Source organism: Odocoileus virginianus, chromosome 3, assembly GCF_023699985.2.
Source record: "Odocoileus virginianus isolate 20LAN1187 ecotype Illinois chromosome 3, Ovbor_1.2, whole genome shotgun sequence".
Lineage (NCBI taxonomy): Eukaryota > Metazoa > Chordata > Mammalia > Artiodactyla > Cervidae > Odocoileus > Odocoileus virginianus.
In genome coordinates this window covers 87,703,602-87,725,821 of record NC_069676.1, presented here as the reverse complement: position 1 = coordinate 87,725,821, position 22,220 = coordinate 87,703,602, and the positions used below count along the sequence as shown (strand labels likewise).

Genomic DNA, 22,220 nt, shown 5'->3' with positions numbered 1-22,220 from the left:
TCCTTTAACTTTGCAATATTGAACCTTTAAACTCAGTTTAATTCCCTGGGTTTCTAGAACAAATTACAAGACAATTGGCCATATCTGTCATGTTATATAATTATTTCATTTTTGTGTAGAAAGCCTGAGATTAGATTTAGAAGGACTTGAATTATTTTCCTCTTATTTAAATTTAAATCTAATATTACACAGAGAAAGCTTTTCATTGTATGAGATCTGTAACAACCATTATGTCCATTTTTGGTTAGGAAAGATTTCCTAATTTTATAAATGAAAAGGAAACTTTTTTTTATTTTAGAAAATTAATCTGTTATCATAACATATTATCATAAGTTATCATAACATATTTTATATAATTATGATATTTTTCTTCCCTAAGTATTAGTTTTCTCCTGAGTTCTCTTAAATCCCAAAGCTAGCAGTGAGAATCGGGTTTATTCTTTTGTTCAGTCATTTTTTTTTTCTAAAGATAGATCACCAATTTTTTTTTCTTTTACTGATGATGAACTGAGTTTTAGTCTTATAGTTGAAATATTTAATAAGGAAATAATTCTTTTTAATTGATACTACTCTGTAGAAGCCCGTGATTTGACAGTAAAGGTCATGATCATGGCTCATGATCACGTTGACTCTCCACCTCACATAAATAGGTACAAAATATTCTCAATTTTAGCTTTTCACTCTTATATAGAATATTGGATATGTGAGTTAACTACAGATTTTCATTTGATTTATTCAATCATATTTAAATAAACTTCAAAATTAGTGATTTTCATAAATATCCCAAAATGAATTGTTAACTGCAAGGAACTGTTTGGTGTAGGCTCACTGACCAATTGGTCTTAGACATTGATTTGTCTATAATAGAGGTGGTACACTTGGAATGACCTTTTGTGTTTTCCTTAATGAAAGCTCATCTTAGTAAATTACCATTATTAGAAGATAAATGGCATGGGAACAGTCATTTCAAAACAAAACATCCCAGACTTAAGTTAGGGATTTCCCTGGTGGTCCAGTGGTTAAGGCTCTGTGCTTAAAATACAGGGGGCACGGTTTTGCTCCCTGGTCAAAGTGCTGAGATCCACACATCCATGCCATGAGATGCAGCCAGAAAGTTAAAAAAGAGAGAGAGAGAGAGAGATTTAATGAAGAAAACTTTATTTTATTCATATAGATATTTTTCTATTTTAAATTGGCAATAACTTTAGAGTAAATGATCAACTGCAGAATCACAGTTCTGCATTATTTTGAGATGAATATTATTCAATTACCACCTTAAATATCACTTTTCCTCCTTTATCATTAATACTATTACACTGTTCATTTTTTTCCTTAAATCATCTAATGTTCTGATATTTTTAAAATCAATGTATTTGCATGTTCAAGTAAAATTTTTATTTGTTGCCCCTTCCCTTAAAAAATTCTTGAACAGTATCATAAAAAAAACACATGTTTATCTTCAGAAAATAAGTACCCTTCCAGTTTTAAAGTGATTACTGTGGAATTTAATTCCACCTTTAAAAACTGACTGAGGTGCTTGGTTTCAGGGGACTTATTTAGTAGGATAGAAAAAAGGAACAGTGGTCAGCACCTTCTAGAAAGTCTATAGCTAGGGTTTTTTTTTCATTAAGATAAACAGATGTCCATTTCCATATATTCCAGGATCCATTAAGGCCTCACTGACTTTAAGAGCCTCTCTTATTTGCACCTATTTAGACATACTTTTTGGTAAATGAATGACTGGAAACCTCTGTGGTCTCTGTTTTATGTTTTATTATTCACTGACAGCTTTGCCTTTTCATTTTTCTTTTGTTCTTATTACCATTTTCTTTCTTTTTTCAAGCTGTTTTAACTGAATGATTCCTCCGTTCTCTTATAATGTTCCTGGGTAAAAGGGAGTTTTTCTTCTCAGATTTGGTTTGCTCTGTCTCCCATCCACTTTTCTTCCTCTATGACTTCAGTCATATCTATTGTTATTATAGTAATTTGTTAATTCTAGACATCACATGTGGTAGTGTTGTACTTCCTTCTCTTACGTCATATTTACTTACTACTAATAAAGATATAGTTATGTCATTTTGATTCTAAGCATTGTGTAGCTCTTTTAAAATTCTCTGTAATCATGCATTAGTTTAATCTTTCATTTGTGCTTTCTGAACCAGTCAAGTATTATAACCAAGTTAAGAGGACACATTGTTTAGTTAAATGCCTTTTATCTAAAGGAAGTCACTGGTGAGGCTTGATTAAGATTCTTTAGTCTAGAAGTTTATACATTCTTGTATAACTCAGTGCCTATAATGTGCCAGCCTTTCTTCTGTACATTTGGTAATACACTGGAGACACAGGTCTATGCCTTCCTGTACTTTAGTAGAGGGAACGGATGGCTAATAAACAAACATACAACCAGATATAAAGTAAAGCACATTAGGTTGCATTATATGTGCTAGAGGGAAATAAAACAGAGGCTGATAGTAGATAACTCTTTGGGAAGTGTTTAAGTGGAGTGGTCAGAGCAGGCCTCACTGGGAAGACGCATTTTTCCTTAAGCCTGTGGCCCCGCCCTCTCGCTGAAATAGTTACCTTTGTGCTGTGTACATGGGTGGCTCAGCATCTGTTACTGGCCAGTCTGATTGTTTTAGAAGTACAGAGATTTTAATTTTTTTCTTGTCCCAGAAGTAGTGACTGGGCCCGTTTGGAATCTAGGGCACTTAATGGCATTGATTTTTTTCTTTATTATGTTGATAATTTTATGACTGTATACTGTTGATGAAGTGAGGTGCTATTGCATTGCCCAGCATATGAATTGACCTTCTCTATTTGAGGATGTGTTTATCAATCACCTGTCAAGATTTTAACTTCTGGCTCTGACCTGGTCACACAAAGCCTGCCATTCGTTGTTACTTGCCACTGCTGATGAGAATGATGGGGCATGGCATGACATACATGATAAAAGATTGGGAAGTTACCCTTCTCTAAAAATCGCTAACTCTTTGAAATCTGAATCTAGTTTAAACCTAAATATTATGTATAATCAAAATAACTAAAAATATTCACTTTTCATTCTATGAGTAACTAATGCATAAGGTTATCAAAGTATACAGATAGTATTATTTCACAAAGTATTTGTTATATAATCCTGTGTTCACACACTGAATAAAATGTCAAAGTCTATTTACATAGAACAGTTGGTGTTTGAATTTTTAAATAGTTCCCTTTCCTATGTTTGTTAAAAGCTTAGTAGTTTTCCTCACTAATCTGTAGTTTTCCAATATGTGTATTCTCCAATTGGGTTTTCTGTTTATTTTAGATGCAGCATATTTCTGTTATGACCTATAGGCTTAATATCTGTGTGATTTGGGCGAGTTATTTAAACTCTCCAGGCCTCAACTTCTTCATCTATAAACAAATATAATAATAGTCTCACCTTAATAGAATTGTGATTAGTTGAAATAATGTTTTAAAAACATTTAGCATAGTATGTAGGTTTTAGGAAGCACTTAAAATTATTCTTTTTTGTAATGATAATATAATACTGATATACAGTAGCAATGGAGAAAGACATATTTCCAGTATTCTTTTCTATATTTTTATATTTTAATTACCATCATGTCTTTTTGCTCCTCTACCTTATATGTAAGTGTTAATCTCTAATGAATATTTTAATTTTATTTTAAAGTTTTTTTACTTCTATAATTCTGTAACAGCTGTTCTATAATTTGTATTAACCACTAGTTGTTTTCTCATTTGTGTCTATGATCAGAAAACATTTATTTATTATTTAATTTTTTTTAATTACAGGTAGATGCCACTGAAAGTGAACCAAAGAGTTTTATCTTTATGAGTGAGGATGCTTTGACAAATCCACAGAAACTGATGGTTTTAATTCATGGTAGTGGTGTTGTCAGGGCAGGTCAGTGGGCTAGAAGGCTTATTATAAATGAAGATCTGGACAGTGGCACACAGATCCCTTTTATTAAGAGAGCTATGGATGTAAGTGCAATTTCCTTTATATTTTTTTGGCATTTTATAGCTGTTTTATTATGTGTTATAAATTATTTTATCATGTCTTTTAAAAAATCTTTCCTAAACATAGTCTTATCTTTAAATTGTTATCATTTTATTTGTAGTGAAAGATTATTCTGCATTATTTTGCAGTTACAGCAAAAAATAAAAAGACATCTTCAGTGTACAAATGATTTAAATAATGTCTTTGAAATGAGTATTTTCAGTTCTAATTTTTTGTTTCTTATTGCATGAAATATCACTTTAGAATACCAGTATTAAAATACCAGTATTACTGAAAATACTTCTGAAAAAAATATGACTGCTTTTATAAATCTTCACCTACCTGATTTAGTGAAGTTAGAAACTAAAGGAAACCTGCTACATTAAATTAATATTTTATTCTTTTAAAAAAAGAGTTGGAATAACAGCAATTTTCTGTGTTCAAAAATAAATAAATAAAAACTCTTGAGAGCCCACAAACACAACGCTTAAGAATAAGACAAACACAAGGTGGTAAATTGCATTATTTACTGAATTATTTTATTCTTACTTAAATTCAGACTTTTTAGAAGTTGGTATTTGAAAACTGTGTTCCAGGTTCTCTTTCCTGTGGTAGTGAAATTGCCTTTTCTGACCTCGCTTTGTTACATGTTCATGTTTGGCGACTTGTTTTACTCTTTCATTCTTAAGTTCTCCAATGAATAGTTAAACTTTGCAAAGTTGGTTTTCTTTCACATATGAGTAGAAGTTTTCTTCAGAAAAAAAATAAAGTGGCATCTTTACTTATAAAAGTTTAATATAGGAATGTAAAGTTATTTAGGAATATATGTGTCCATGTATGCTTTATAAGAGCTACTTTATTTTTGTAATTAAAATAGGTAAGGAATCATTTGATACACTAATGAATGCAAAGGTGAAAGATATGTTTCTTACTTGTTAACTCTGAAATGGTAAGATTAAAGCCCAGCTCAGCTCCTAAAGAATATTTTGTTAATAGACTTTGAGACACTTAAAATGCTGCAAGTAGAATTTCATAGGCGAATTGTATATTTTGTTTCAGTCTTCTTAGACATGCAAAGAACCAAAGATATCACTTTTGATTGGTTGCAAACTTCAATGGTGTGTTTTTTAATTAGAATTTAAGTAACTTAAATAAATTTAGTTTATTTTTAAGTAATTCACTTAATTTGTTGTTAAATTGTTTTATATTTCAGGTTATGAATAGTGAAATGAACTTACTCTCTGGCATATTAGTTTATGTTTGGAACAGATCCTGTCAATGTATTTTAAGAACACTTTATGTGAAATGTGATCACAGTTCAGTGAATCCTTGAAAATACAATTTAGTAAAGCAAATCAGATATTTGTACAAATGAGTGCTTGGTGAAATATTTTATGTAAGTTACATTGTTTGTGTTAGTAAGTAACTAAGCTATTCCCATCCCAAAATGTTCTTGTATAAGGTTTTTTGAAGTGAAAGAGTATAGAGAAAACCATCTCAAATACCTTTGAACAAACTATCTGTTGAGATCCCAAACAAGAGGGAGGAAGTTTTGTTAGAACAGTCAGTCATTTCGTTCTTTTAAGTAGAAATATAATTGGAGGGGTTACAGCATTTCGTTGTCTTGACTTTTTTCTGCTTTTCTCAATCAGAGCAACTCATAATTCCTTGAAAAAAATCATCTGATTTCTGAGTTCTTTCGTATTTAGTGTTTATGTTGTATACTTTGAAAAGTTCAGATTATGTACTTTATTCTCGATTTTATGAACTTCATTCTGGTAACTTTCTACATGATGAATATTTAAAAATGGTTATCTCTTTTTAATTTAGATAAAATGATTTGTACTACTTCAGCTTTGCTTTTTCATGGTACTTCTCTGATAATTCTTCATGGGCTGCTCCATGTTTGTGTGTGGTTGGAGGGTAAGACAGGTAGGGGAAACGATGGAATTTTAGGAAGCAGGAAGAGGAAGACTAATTGAGAGAAAGAAGCTGTCTCATTTTTACTTTCAAATGAGATTAGCCCCTGCCCTCTGCAGTCCATGGCGTCGCTAAGAGTCGGACACGACTGAGCGACTTCCCTTTCACTTTTCACTCTCATGCATTGGAGAAGGAAATGGCAACCCACTCCAGTGTTCTGGCCTCAAGAATCCCAGGGACGGGGGAGCCTGGTGGGCTGCCGTCTATGGGGTCGCACAGAGTCGGACACGACTGAAGCGACTTAGCAGCAGCAGCAGCAGCCCCGGCCCTGCTTGTTTTTATTTTTTGATCTTTTTTTCTAAAATGATTTAAAGAAATGTTTCTGTAGTTTATGAAAGGCAGGGAGCCACTGTTCTATTTTCCATGGTCTGTCAATTTTCATATCACAACTGAAGTAAATTCTGATATTTTGCAGGCCAGAGAATATTTTCTCTACTCAGTGTTAATATATTTATGCTATATCCCTTGCAGATTTTTAGTATAATATTAAAGGTCCCCAAATAGGAGTCATATAATGGTAAGGTTAAAACTTTTTCCCAATAGTAGAACCCTGCCTCTAAGTGGACTGTTTTGTAAAAAAACAAAACAAAACTTGTGTTTGAATCTCTGGAGTCACTTTGGTAGAAGCTGAAGTGAAGGCTGACACCACCTCCACAATAGCCCCTGAGATTTCTTCCCTGACCCTTGGGCTCCATGAGTCACAGTTTGGAAACTACAGATAATCCAATCCTTGCAGTTTAGATACTTAAGAATTTTATTATTAAAAATGTATTAAGGTTTCATGTTGGAGTAATACTACATATTTGATAAATCCCCAGTTGCTTCTCGGGTTACCATAGCTATTATTTTCAGTGCTTAACAATCTTCAATGCGTAATATTGCAATATATTACTTGGAGTATAAAAGCGTGTCTCATATAGCCAAGTACTTTGTGGATCACAACAAACTGTGGAAAATTCTTAAAGAGATGGGAATACCAGACCACCTGACCTGCCTCCCAAGAAATCTGTCTGCAGGTGAAGAAGCAACAGTTAGAACTGGACGTGGACCAACAGACTGGTTCCAAATTGGGAAAGGGGTACATCAAGGCTGTATATTGTCACCCTGCTTATTTAACCTATACACAGAGTACATCATGCGAAATGCTGGGCTGGATGAAGCACAAGCTGGAATCAGGATTCAGTTCAGTTCAGTTCAGTTCTGTCGCTCAGTCGTGTCCAACTCTTTGCGACCCCATGAACCGCAGCACACCAGGCCTCCCTGTCCATCACCAACTCCTGGAGTTTACCCAAACTCATGTCCATTGAGTCGGTGATGCCATCTAACCATCTCATCCTCTGTCGTCCCCTTCAATCTTTCCCAACATCAGGATCTTTTCAAATGAGTCACCTCTCTGCATCAGGTAGCCAAAATATTGGAGTCTCAGCTTTAACATCAGTCCTTCCAATGAATACCCAGGACTGATTTCCCTTAGGATGGACTGATTGGATCTCCTTGCAATCCAAGGGACTCTTAAGAGTCTTCTCCGAAACCACAGTTTAAAAACATCAATTCTCCTCTGCTCAACTTTCCTTATAGTCCAACTCTCACATCCATACATGACTACAGGAAAAACCATAGCCTTGACTAGATGGACCTTTGTTGACAAAATAATGTCTCTGCTTTTTTTGGTCATAATTTTCCTTCCCAGGAGTAAGTGTCTTTTAATTTCATGGCTGCAATCACCATCTGCAGTGATTTTGGAGCCCCCAAAAATAAAGTCAGGAATCAGGATTGCCAGGAGAAATATCAGTAACCTCAAATATGCAGATGACACCACCCTTATGACAGAAAGTGAAGAAGAACTAAAGAGCCTCTTGATGAAAGTGAAAGAGGAGAGTGAAAAAGTTGGTTTAAAGCTCAACATTCAGAAAACTAAGATCATGGCATCTGGTCCCATCAATGCATGGCAAATAGATGGGGAAACAATGGAAACAGTGAGACACTTTATTTCCTTGGGCTCCAAAATCACTGCAGATGGTGACTGCAGCCATGAAATTAAAAGACGCTTGCTCTTTGGAAGAAAAGTTATGACCAACCTAGACAGCATATTATAAAGCAGAGACATTACTTTGCTGACAAATGTCCATCTAGTCAAGGCTATGGTTTTTCCAATAGTCATGTACAGGTGTGAGAGTTGGACTTTAAAGAAAGCTGAGCACCGAAGAATTGATACTTTTGAACTGCAGTGTTGGAGAAGACTCTTGAGAGTCCCTTGGACTGCGAGGAGATCCAACCAGTCCATCCTAACGGAAATCAGGCCTGAATATTCATTGGCAGGACTGATGCTGAAGCTGAAACTCCAATACTTTGGCCACCTCATGAGAAGAGTTGACTCATTTGAAAAGACCCTGATCCTGGGAATGATTGAAGGCGGGAGGAAAAGGGGATGACAGGATGAGATGGTTGGATGGTATCACCGACTCAGTGGACATGACTTTGAATAAGCTCCGGGAGTTGGTGATGGACAGGGAAGCCTGGCGTGCTGCCGTCCATGGGGTCACAAAGAGTTGGACACGACTGAGCGACTGAACTGAACTGAACTGAACTGAGGCATTTTAGTTGATCTCTATACAAAGGGCAAAGAAAGTAGATGACACTTAAGTCGTTTCATTTCTAATTGCAGGAGTGGTATTAGAGTGTGAAATTTAAGGAATCGTTCACTCTCAGGATGTGCACTCCTTGTACGTCCCCGAGAGTGAATGCCTCCTCAAATTTTGCACCTTAGGTACCTCACTGATCTGTTCCTGTCAAGGCTTTGACTGACTGGCATGTATGCACTGTCAAAATTTTTGTGGTCTGGAAACCCGTATAAAGTCAAATTTTTACCATGCACCAGAAACACCTGGAGGATTTCTTGGATCAGATTGCCCTGTTCGGATCCCAGGTTTTAATTCAGAAGGTTGGTTGGGGCCTAAGGATTTATGTATATGAGAATATCTGAGGTGATGCGAATGCTGCTGATTATGCACCACACTAGCTGGGATAGGTAATATTGTTTGGATTGGTTGAGAATTTATGTATACTTTTCAGGCTCTAGGTGTAAATAGATAAGGTAGAACTTGATGACAATTATATTTAGTTTGACAGAGGATGAGAAGTTCTAAAAAATATTTTATAATAGGATCGGTGAAGTAAAAGTTTAAATGATGAAAGTGTACTTTCAAATTGCAGGTGTTTCATATCCAACATGACTTAAAATTTATAATTGTAATAATTTCACTAGAAATCTAGTAACTCCACTAAACCAACTTCTTAAAAATAATTTCTCATAGGATTATTCAGAAGAATCTGCTGTTTTCATAATTAATTACTTTGAATATTACTTTCATATTGTTAATATCTAAGTTTTAAAGACTAATGCTATATTTATCAATGTAATTTATACAGTTTGGGTTCTATAACACAGTGGACTGAGCTAATTAACAGGCACTTATTCCTCACACTGAGAAATAATGGAATAAGACATAGCAACAAGAAAAATATTAAATACCTAAAAGTGAAAGTCACTAAGTCGTGTCTGACTCTTTGCAACTCCATGGACTGTATAGCCCATGGAACTCTCCAGGCCAGAATACTGGAGCAGATAGCTGTTCCTTTCTTCAGGGGATCTTCCCAACCCGGGGATCAAACTCAGGTCTCCTGCATTGCAGGTAGATTCTTTACCAGCTGAGCCACTACCGAAGCCCTTTAAATACCGAATTATGTTCAAAGGATAGAAAAGGAATCTTTGAATGCCTGACTCCAGGAGAGAACCTAAAGGCACAGTAGTAAGTCCCTGGCGGGCATTGTAGCGCAAAGGGGAGATATGATGAGATATAAAACCTGCCCCCAGCGGGCCCACATCACGGCTCTGAGCCTGAGACGAGGCATGTAAAACTAAGACCACTGTGTGTTGCTAGTGCCCTGGAAGCATCTTTCTTAGTTTTTAAGGTGCAAAAATTAGTTTTCTAAAGTGCTAGGTGGAATACATAAACACTCTCTCCCTTGAGAAATAGAAGCCAAAGATCCTAACCCAAAGGTATATTTGGATTTGCAGGTTGAATTTAGACAACTTAATTAGTTTGGGAATTTAAGCAATGTATATTCATGTAAAAATGGATTCTGGACTGATGAAACTACTGGAGTACCAGGGAAAGTGCCAGTAGCAACACTTTACAACCCAGGGTGACTCCCTAATAAAGAAGAATTTTAGTCAGAAACTAAAAATCATTTGAGGAACTGATTATCACAAAGAAAAGTCAAATCAAGCAACTATAACAAACAGTTGAAAGAAGAATTAGTAAATTAAAAGCTACAATTGAGGAACATAGTATGTAGGATTAAGCAGAGAAAACCTGAGGAAAAAATTATGATAGATAAAACGTCACGGAGAATAGAATATTCATGCTAAATCTCTTCATTCATGTCCAACTCTTTGTGATCCTGTGGACTGTAACCTGCCAGGCTCCTCTGTATGTGGGATTCTCCAGGCAAAAATATTAGAGTGGATTGCCATTTCCTCCTCCGGGAGATCTTTCCAATCCAGGGATTGAACTCATGTCTTCTGCGGCTCCCGCACTGTAGGTGGATTGTTTACCGATGAGCCACCGGGGAAGCCCTGTTAGAATAGCATAAGATCTAGTGATCCTCTAATATACATTTCAGAAAAGCAGTAGAAAAGAATGGGTGAAAAATCTATATATTAGAGTGTTTATGAGAATAAAGACACAAATCCTAGGAGAAGGAGCATGTCATATCTTGAGCAAGACAGATAAATCTACACTTAAAACTTAACTAAAATATCAGAGGATACAAGCATATAATCTGAAAAATCAAGTAAAAAAATGGTATATGTCAAAATAAAGATTATCCTTTCATAATCCTTCATCACCTGTTAGTCCTGTTCCCTAGATGTAGTAACTCTCAATACTTTTTGCTTTTACTTATATTCTCTATATCCATATTTTTAAATTATAATGCTGTCTCTTCATATATCAGTCACTTTCTGTTATGGCCGATAAGAATCTCTTTCCCACTCCCACAGTTCCTGGATTGGTTCAGCAATCAAACTTTACAGTATTACTGCTACTTTTAATATTGCTTATGGCTGAGCCAGATAGATGCTATGGTTGCTCTTCATTTCTGCTACAAGTTTACTTTCATAGAATTAATAATTTCCTAGTTATTTTTTGTGTTTTCTTTGTAATAGTTGTTAATTCTGATTGGCCTCTCTAATTTTTTACATGGCCAAAGTTATCAGACAATCTTATAATTTCATGTTCATCTGGAGAGCTTTCTTTTGGAACTCTTGAACTTTGTTTCAATCTGGACTGCTTACTTTCGAAGCCTGCCTACCTGTCTCTCATCCTGGGCCTCCACTTAGATTCTCTCTGATGTTTGACCTGTTTTCCTGGATCTCATGACCCTAGCTTTTTGGATATATGCCCTCATTTTGTTGGAATCAAAGAGTGAGTACAAGATCAATTTTTGAAACCTTTTATTTGTGAAAAATGCCTTTATTTTACTTGCTCATTTTAGTAATTCATCTAGGTATAGAATTGCAATTTGAAAATTATTTTTATTCTGAAATTTGAAGGTTTCATTTCATTGTCATTTAACTTGCATCGTTTTAATTGATAGGTCCAGTATCATTCTGACCTTGAATCCTTTTGTTTCCCTCCATGGAATTTTCTCTTCCTTCTCTCTGGTGTTAAGAAATTGAATGATACTGCTTTTAAGAAGGTTTCTATACTTTGATGTAGTTATTATTATTATTATTTGTTGTTGTACTGGGGACATGGTAATTCCTTTCAATCTGTGCTATGCACGCATGATCCTCCATTCTGAGAACATTTTTTTGGTGTGTTGTTTCATGATAATTTTAATCTTCTCTTTCTGGAATTATTGTTTGCTTTTGGAGTTCTGAACTAAGTCTCTAATTGTCTCATCTAATTGACTATACTTTCTCTCTGGTTTTCCATCTATTTTTACTTCCAGTATCTAGTTAACTTTTAGCCCTGTAGAATTTTTAAAGTTCTTCTATCAAATTTGGTATGGAGCTCTCTTCTTCATTTTGCAGAGTTCTGCCTTATACCTGATTTGAGCCCTGTCTCCCTCTTCCTGTCCCTTTTACTCCTTCCCTGAATGGATTTCTCTAAAAGAAAAATCTCTGATCCCTTATAGGGTTGCCTGCACAAATGAGAGTTTCACCTGGGTTCTGATGTTTAGGCTTTGTTTTCTTAGTTTGTTTGACTTTGGGGCGATGGAATAATTGCACCTTATGGACCCAAGGCCAACCTCTGTTTTCCAAGACAAGTAGTATCCCAAATTCTGAGTTTCTCTGAAATTCGGTGTGTGAGTTGGCTCACTTCTAGTTATTATTTATCTCCAGGGGCACTAGGTTTGAATTTCCGCTGTAATACGAAACAAATTCTGTCAGCTTATAGTCTTCCAAGAATTTATTGACATTTGTATCATCTCTTCCCTCCCTTTCCATTAGTTTTGTCCTAATGGGTTAACACCACCCCTATTTTAAAATATATTTTTATTTAATTTTTAAATGGCAATATATTAACATGGTTCAAGAATCAAATAATATGTAAGAGTATGTAGTGAAAAGTAAACCACCCATATTTTTTTAAAACCAATATTTTAGTGTGATTTGTGGAAGGAGTAGAGATAAAAAAGAATTCAGTGTAGCTTTTAATTACATTTTTATGTGGTTGTTCCAGTGATGGGTGGTCACTGCACAACTCCCATGTTTTTTAAACAAATAACATTAAAATAATTTTCTATATAACAAAATGCTTTGTAAACCTCAGGAAGTAACATCCTTTGTAGCAGTACCCATCATAGTAGATTATTTTAGGATTTTTTTTTTTTTTTTTAGAAATCATTGTGATTATAAGATGATTAAATAAAAAACCACATAAACTGTTATTTGACTCTGATATTAATTGCATACTTTGAAAGCTAATTTAGAGTTTTTTAGCTTGCTAATCCCTTGAAGCTATAGTTTAGCTTTTCCATTCTGGCTGTCAACTTTTTGATTTCTCATCTCTTAACTCCATTTTGGGTTTCCTCCCCCCACCCCCATTTTGACAGACATGTTTGTTAAGCTGATTGATTATAGTTTTAGGATTTTTTTTTTCCTCACAAATGTACATGGAGTCATTATAGGTGGTTATCTAAAATAGGATGATTTTTCCCAGTAATTTGAGTAATAAATTTTTGGTAACTCCTCCTAATCACTGCCTGTAGTTTCTAGTCATCCAACTAAGTACTCAAAGAAATTGGTATTTTAACATAAGTATTTGATAGAGTTGGTGCCATGGAAATTTTAAGAGGATTCTAGTGGGCACTGATGGTTAGTAGATGGTAGTTAGAAGTCCTGTATCAATATAAGGCATAGCTTTTATTTTTCACTGTAGCAATGCCATCAGGGATAAGGAATTGGCAACCCACTCCAGTATTCTTGCCTGGGAAATCCCATGGACAGAGGAGCCTGGCGGGCTACAGTCCATGGGGTCGCAAAAGAGTCTGATTGGACTTAGCGACTAAATAGCAATGCCATCTAGCCCCTCATGACTAGAATATAGTGTGGCAGGGGATGTATGTTTAAGATCTCAGAGACCTCAAAAATGTGATAATTGCTTGGATCATTTAGCTCTATTTTTGTTGAAATGACTTAAAGTCTTTTGTGCTTTTTTAAAAATATAGTCATCTAGAGTATCTGGAATTAAAGAAATGCTTATTAAAACAAGCTGCCAGTTTTCAGCATATAAGATTGGCAGATAAATTGGCAATAAATTGTATGATAATATCAAGTTTAGATATTGGTGGGAATGTGAACTAAAGCAATTTTAAGATGGCAGTTTGATTATATCTCTCCAAATTAAATACGTATATTAATGTTTGATGCAAATTCCATTTGTAGGAATTTGCACTAGAGCAGTATACAAAATATATGTACAAGGATGCTCATCATAGTAGTCTGTAATAATACCAAAACTTCTAACTGCCTAAATATTCACCAATTGCAGGCTGTTTATTAAGTGACATTATATTCATATCATGGAAGACTATATAGTTATTCAGAAGATTGAGTTATATGTGTTCATGAGAATGTGTATATATATGTGTGTGTGTGTGTGTGTGTTCATTCACATGAAATGTCAGAGTTATCAGATGAAAACCTAAGAATGAGGTGATTTGTTAAGAAGTATACTTATATATGCATATGTATATATATATATATATACACACACGCACACACACACACCTGCATACGTACATGCGTGTACATTGATGTTCCTAAGCATACCAGGGACATCCCCAAAGTCTATACAAGAAACCATCAGGTTTCTTCTTATACCTTTCATTTTCAATTTTCCTGTTGAATTAATTTTTTTTAACCTTGAGCAGGTATTACTTTTATAATTTTTTAAAAATATTATTTTTAATTAAAATTTTTAGTAAAATGTTCATGAAGTATACTATACTAATATTGTAGCTCTTCATTTAACCATTCTAAAAGAGTTTAAAGGTTTGATTGTAAAACTACATTACACTTTAAATAATTATTGATTTTTCCCCTCAGACACTGGCTGAATTTAGATCACTATAATTTGCATTTCAAACCTTTTAAAAATAAATACTGTTTTTTCTCTTTGAAATATGGGCTACTAAACTATAGGTTGAAATCAGGAGCACTGATTTCAGATTTTAAAAGTAAACTTTGAGAGAAACTATAACTGAATCAAAGAAAATATAAGCTCTTAACATTATAGCCTTCATAAAAGATTGCTCAAGTCAAGAATTCCAGAAAAGGTTAAAAGCTTAGCTGAACTGACAAGGTATCTGAGGCCACACCAGCCCCCGTGCCAGCGAAAGAAAACAATGAAATGACAGCTGGAGTGTTTGGAGAGAGGTTGTTAATGACAGCTTATTCCTTCATGATTTCAGCTCTTGACAGAAGACAGGTCTGCTCGTTGTATCATGGCAGATATATCATTACCTTCTGGCCCTGTCACGAGTGAATTGGGGGGAAGAAAAACGACGTTCAGTTTTGAGAATCCAATTACGTTCTGGAATTTTGGTCACTGTTTCTGAGATAGATGTGAATGAGCTGTTCTGTGATGATAGCCCTTTGCATCTAGATTGTTCTCTGGTATTGAGCTAATTAACTAATTAAGCTTATACTTAAGCTTCTTCTATAGTCAAGTGGAAAACTACCTCTGACAGCATAGAGCACCTTGATATTCTGACATCATCCCAAGAAAAATATTGTAAGGCCTCTCATGTCTTATTTCTATTTCTTTAACCTGTGTGCCTTCCTGACTTCAAATAACTTTTAAAGTAGACCTAGGTCTTTTTTTGGTAAATGCAAGAGAAAAAAACACTAGATTTTAAAACAATTAATACCATTTTTTGCATGAAAAAATTTGTTTATAAATTATAATTTGATTATAAAATAGCCTGTTTCTCGGTTACATGCATATTTAAATTCTTCTTTTTTTTTTTTTTGGCTACCTAAGAAGTGACTCTGGAGACTTAGAAAGAGAGGGTGTGGCTTTTGAAAGTACGCTGAAAGCCTTGGGGTTTGTGTATGATAAGAATTTCAATGGAGGTTGAAATGAGTTTAAATGCATAGAAAGCAAACAGAAAAATCGTGTTTAATTTCTGTCATGTTGCTTCCTTTTGAGTCACTCTGATGTCTTTTTCAAATCTGCTTTACTCCTCAGCTTTGTGCTACTGTATCCATGATCAGTATTTTTTCCCTTTTTATTTCGTTTTAACTGCTGATCCCTTTTCTGTGGTTCTTCCTTTAATATCAGCTGAAGCAGTTTGAATTGCTGAATCAAAGCTGTTTGGGGAGTGAGAGAGTGTATAAGATTGTGCAGGGCGAGATTCTCTGGGTAGAAGGTAACACCTCCTGCAGTTATAATCAATGCCCTGGACACTTTCAAAGATTGAAGAAGCCATGGCTTGCTCCAGGGTTAAACTTTTAAAATAACTTCCCTAGAGAAAAGCATCATCAATAAAATGGACTAATTAGTTGACAATTCTTGGTACCCTAGTTTACAAGAAAAGATTAAATAGGTCAGTTTTGCATTTCTTACTGAACTTCTGGTTTCTTTTGGTTTTTAGCCTTTATACTTTTGTTTATCTTGATCATCATTTTTTAAAAACGGTACTTCCAGTATTTACCAGTTTATCCCCTAAGTTATTTTAATTTGAGAAGAACTAAAATGGAAAGTGTCACCCTTTAGTAGTTGGAAATAGTCTAAACTTGAAATAATCAGGGCTGGAAATTATGAAAGGTAGATAATTTGTGAAAGTATGCTGTGCACTATTAAGTCACCAAGCTTTAAATTAAATTTACTACATTTACATAAAAACTGAACTGTTTTAAAGAAAATAATGCTTAGTGAATATTAGGATAAAAATAGTTTCGAGGGGACTAGTTCAGTAGCATTTCATGTGTAATGCTATTTGTTGGTGATTTTTTCCGCTGTTTACATGATATAAATAAAAGGCTTATTTTGAAATATTAATGCTTAGATAAATTGCCTATTAAAATAAACTTTTTATCAATTTAAATATAAATATAATCAATAACTCCATACTCCCAAGTATGGAATCAGATGTCAACAATCCGATGTCAACAATCTTAGGATTTGTGTTTATTATCCTTATTGAAAAGGAGATCATATCTTGTTTATGAAATGGATATACAAGGATGATTATACCTTATGGAGCGTGAAGGCTATAGAAGAAGGCTTCAGAAGGAGTCAAGTAGTAGTAGTAAAAATTGAGAACACCAGTCATAGTGTATTAGGTATACATTCTACAGTTTTAAAAAAGCATAACCGGTATATGGGAGTTCCTCGGTGGCCTAATGATTAGGATTCTGGACTCTTACTACCGTTGCCTGGGTTCAGTCCCTAGTTGGGGAACTGAGGTCCTGCAAGTTGCAGGGCACCTGCTGAAAAACAAAAAGCACCTGATACCATTTCAGAGTCGTGCATGTTTGATTTTTATAAGATTTAAGCCAATTTAGCTTAGAAATGCCATATGGAAATGATAAAGCATAGCAAACTATTATTTTTTCTTCCCTAGAGTTTAAATTATAATGAACATACAATGCTATTAAATTCTGAATGAAAATGTTATTTCACAATTTATAATTTTATAAATCAGAACTACAGAATGAAATATTCTCTTAATCACTGGAGAGAATTAATATTTGTTTGAAGCTCTCCTTTGACCTTTTATTTGTGCAGTAATACAGTGACATTGATAAGTCATATAAGTGTATATCCAAAAGAAACTAACTGAAAAAGTTAGGGAAAATACTGTTAAGGAAGCAGTTCGACTTTGCTTTTCTTTTAGATAATGAAGACCATTGCTTTTGTTACTATTTTCAGTTTTCCAATATCTAATAGTGTGACTGAACATTTTAAAAGAGTTCTTTTCAGTTTTTATCTTTAAGCCTATTTAAAACAGTTCCATTGGCACTAGTGGTAAAGAACCCACCTGCCAATGTAGGTTAGGCGTAAGAGATGCCGCTTCGATCCCTGGGTCGGGAAGATCCCCTGGAGAAGGGAATGGCAATCTACTCCAGTGTTCTTGCCTGGAGAATCCCATGGACAGAGGAGCCTGGCAGGCTACAGTCCATAGGGTCACACAGAGTCGGGCACAACTGAAGCGACTTAGCACAGCACTACACCATTAAGTTATCTTTATGACTACATAGGGAATGGAAATCTAGGTAGAAATAAAAGAATCAGTTTGAGATATGAAGCTGTATATGTATGCATTTGTGTTTTTTGTTATGGTACAGCTTGAACATAGGTTGTTAAACAATAACATACTTTAATGATCAATATCTTATTAAATATTATTTATTATTAAAATAGGTAGGTTTTTTGACATACTCATGATTACATTATATACACAAAGACAGATGCCTTCATCCTTATAAATATCTTTGTATACTGAAATTCCATATTGCTAACCCAGTAGTGTTGATTTTTTTGAAAAAAAACTAAACCATTATTGAAAGACTTGTCAATTCTGTTGGGAAATGACTACTTGCTTATTCATACCATGGAACTACATATTCGAATAAAATTATCTTTTTTTTTTTTTTTACAATGAACTGGTCTTCAAATATTTAAAAGAACACTTGTCTTTAGAAACAAATGCCAACAATATTTTTAAGCTTTCTTAAGAAAAGTTTAATGTACTTCTTAGTTTATGTTTTCTGATAGTAAGAAAATATCTTTTCATTGAGCTTTTTCTTGCACAGTTACTAAGTATTGTGATGGTTTGAATGGTGTATGTTGTTTCTGATCAAAAACTTACAGAAGTTAAATATGTCTGTCAGAACAAACTTAAAACTATTGGTAAATTTTTTTTTCCTGGAAATTAACAAATTACAACATCAAAGCCTGTATAGCGAGGTATGCAGTAGGTCATTTGCTGCTGCAGGCATTTTCTTTCCCTCCAGGATGCATTTGTTTAGTTTCGCTCACTTTGTGCCTGTGGCACTCCATGGGGAAATCCAGACAGGCTCTTACCCTCCAAGGACTCTCAGGGGTGGAAGATAACTTATACAAAATTAATAAATGGTGTTGCTTTTTCATTATCGCCTATCCATGGCAATTGGCACTGTTCACTTTAGAGGAAGTAACTGAGTTGTGTAGGAAGTACTTACAGCAAATATATTAACAGGTTTAAAGCCATGAGCCAGTTTTAAAAAGGAAATTTTGAAATAGTACTATATAAGTAATTAAAAATATTGATCCAGTAATTTTGGTATAATAAAATTCTAAAATTTAATCTTAAAAGTGAAGAACAGTTGTAGTGTTTAGATTTTATGATGACTAAATTAAATGAGTTTGTTCATTTAGCCAGAGAAGAGTTTTAGCTATTAGAATTTACCTCTTAGACATTTTATTTTTAGTCTTCGGGTGACTAATTTTGCTTAAGCATTTTGTTTCAACACATTACAGAAGCAATTTTATGTAGCTTTGAGACTTCACAGTTATGTGACTTGGTCAAGTGTTTTGAACTGTGTACAGAAATGATTTTATAGGAGAGAAAGATTAAGATACTTTTGAAAAGAAATTATATATACACACATATATAATAATTGTAGGGTCTTAATTTCATTTTTCTTTTTAATTCCTGATAACTTTTTCATTAGCTCTAATGCTGCTTCTTAAATGAGGTCTTTTTCCATTTTAGATAAATTTGAATTGTCTTATGACAAGTAATTTTACCATTAATTATTTTAGGGAATTTTCTGATGGTCCAGTGGTTACAGTTCTGTGCTTTCACTGCCAAAGGCACAGGTTCATTCCCTGATCAGGAAACTAGTAATCCCACAAGCTGCATAACAAGGTCAAAAATTTTTTTTTTAATTTTCTTAAGTAAGCATTTCTAAGTCATATCACTGTCTCACCTTGAGCTTCTGCAACTCAGTTTGTTACTTGTATAAGGAATGATATTAATAAATTAAGCCTCCTAAATACTCTAGCTTCAGATAGTATCCAATTTCTTTATTTAGAATACATGCACCAGACTGCAGCCTGCAACAGCCAGTATTATAATAACAATGCGATCATGTGTGCTTTTGTTTCCCTCTAAACTGTGACTTCCCTGAGGGCAGGGTTCATGTATCTTTCCATTGCCTGGTAATGCAGTTTAGCAGATAAGAATACAGGCTTTGGGGTTAAACATTCCTGGTGCCAGTTTTAGCTTTGTGACTTAATAGCTGTGTGACTTGGTCAAGTGTTTTGAACAATGTAGTCTTGTCTATAGAATGATCATCATAATAATACCAAACTCATAGAATTATCCTGGAGATTAAGTGACAAAATATATGAAAAGCCCTTGCGTTTGTGCCTGAAGTGGATCTTTAAACCTTTTTATGGATGAAGGGAAAAAAGAATTTTCATTAGCAAAAGAGATAGATATGATAGCTTATTGGCAGGTACCATCTTTTTTTGTTAAATCTATTAAAATATAATAATATGTGATTTCAGTTTCCTTCTTAAATAGGAGCATGATCCATGTAAGTTCTTATTGTTAATGAATGTTAATGGTAGTTATTGGGTTAATGGTAGTTAATGGGGATGGTAGTTATTTAGCATTTTTGTCTTATTTTTGGTTTGTTTTCTTCCCTTTTCCTCTACAAATCCTGCCACTTTATATCTTATTCTTCTAATAGTATGACTGTCTCTTTTGAGCATCTAGTTGTATTGGCAGTCAGTGATTTTTCTAGGTCCAAATTATTAACTGTTTTGTGGACCCAAAGGACATGGGATTAATTGTTTTTAGCCCTGCTTTGGAGCTGTAGATGGGCTTCTAATGTCAACCTTCAAGGGTAATTGGAGGATGTGAAGCATAAGCCTTCTGAAAATGACTTTTTTAAACCCAGAGTCATTAATGGCAAAATTTTTTTTTTTAACCTCTTACTTTGTAAAATCCATCCTATTCATCCAGCAGTCCTCCAGTCCTCCATCTATAGATGCATCAAGTATTTATTGAGCACCAAGCACTATTTAAGTTTAGGGGGGTACAGTATTAATTAAAACATAGTGCCTGCCCTCAAGACTTCATGGTTTAATGACGGATACAAGTGAATTCGATGCAGTGTGATGTGTGCCAAAACTGTATGCATAGGATATTGTGAGCATGTTGAAGATATCTCTTAATGACATCCCTGTGGAAATACTTCCCAGAAGAAGTAATTTTTACATAGAATCCTCAAGTATGAGTAGGCACTTGGAGGTGGAGAAAGGTATTCCAGACAGAGGGGTTAGTTGAATGTAGCTTGAACACAGAGGGTGATGTGAGCAGGTGGGTGTAAGACTGAGGCTGCAAACATCATCAGGACCAGGTGTGTCCTTTTAAGGTATTTATAAATTGTTTTAAGGCTTATAGAGCAGCATTGAATAGTGTCTAAATAGGGAAATGACATGTCAAATTGTGTTTTAGATGGTTAATTCTGGCGCAAACCTGACAGTGTCTTCAGTGACCAGTAAGATATTATCAACATAACACACATGAGCAAAAATGGTAGATTAAACTGAGGAATGGGGGGGAATGAATAGAATTGGAGAGATACAAGAGCTACGATGATGATTGATTGTGGGAAGTGAAAGAAATAAAAGCCTTAAGCATGATACCTGGATTTCTGATTTGTGTAATAGGGGAGATGGTAGTTATCATTGACCGAGTTGAGGAATACTCAAGAGGAGTGGTATTTTTAACACGCAGGGAGTTGAAAATCTTATTTCAGACATGCTGTTTTTGAGGTGTATATGCCACCATATTCTTCCCAGTTAACTCACACAGGATGCTTTTGTTGATTTTTGCCAAAATCTTGCATCCATAGCCATCCTGTGGTTACAACAAACATTGCCAATTGTGATGTGATTTGAACAATAACTGATATATTCATTATATTGACACTAAAATAGAAGTGAAACAAAGACAAATGTCCAAACTTCGTTTATTCAGTACCATGTGAGTGCCTTGGGTTATAGTTTACAAATACTTAAACAATGTGTACTTAATATTATATGTGATTCACAGTGTCACAGCTACAGACAAGACAAACTATTAAATTTAATCTGTATAATTAACATTTTAACTTCATATTCTTAAGTCTAGACTATCAACAAAACAATAAATGAAGCCCTGATTTGTAGTGTTTGCCAATTTCTATGGTATAACTACTCATATAAAAGCCATGGATGATTTCAAGCTGCCAGTCTATTGTTACTGAACATAGAGTTGAGAAGAAATATACAATATTTCATAATTATGTTACTTCCACCCTACAGATACAATAGCCACTAATAACTGAGAGCACAGATAATAGTAAAATATAGTAAAATAAATAGGAAGTGCTGAGTGTTTATTACATTTATGTTGTATGTATTTGTTCAGTTCAGTCAGTTCAGTTGCTCAGTCGTGTCCGACTCTTTGCGACCCTGTGGACTGCAGCACGCCAGGCCTCCCTGTCCATCACCAACTCCCGGAGTTTACTCAAACTCATGTCCATTGAGTCGGTGATGCCATCCAACCATCTCATCTTCTGTCATCCCCTTCTCCTCCTGCCTCCAATCTTTCCCAGAATCAGGGTCTTTTCAAATGAATCAGTTCTTCACATCAGGTGGCCAAAGTATTGGAGTTT

At 34.5% G+C, this 22,220-nt stretch overlaps 1 protein-coding gene across 8 annotated transcripts in view; it reads left to right on the top strand.

Moving 5' to 3' along the window:
• ARB2A (ARB2 cotranscriptional regulator A) overlaps positions 1-22,220 on the top strand; it is a 396,180-nt gene that overhangs the window by 105,034 nt on the left and 268,926 nt on the right. For 7 of the 8 annotated variants that reach the window (XM_070465818.1, XM_070465815.1, XM_070465816.1 and 4 more), the window contains one exon: positions 3,799-3,990. The exons of the other annotated variant lie outside the window; for it this stretch is intronic. In XM_070465818.1, the coding sequence (XP_070321919.1) occupies positions 3,799-3,990 (192 nt within the window). The remainder of the gene's footprint in view (positions 1-3,798; positions 3,991-22,220) is intronic. 8 annotated transcript variants of the gene reach the window in all.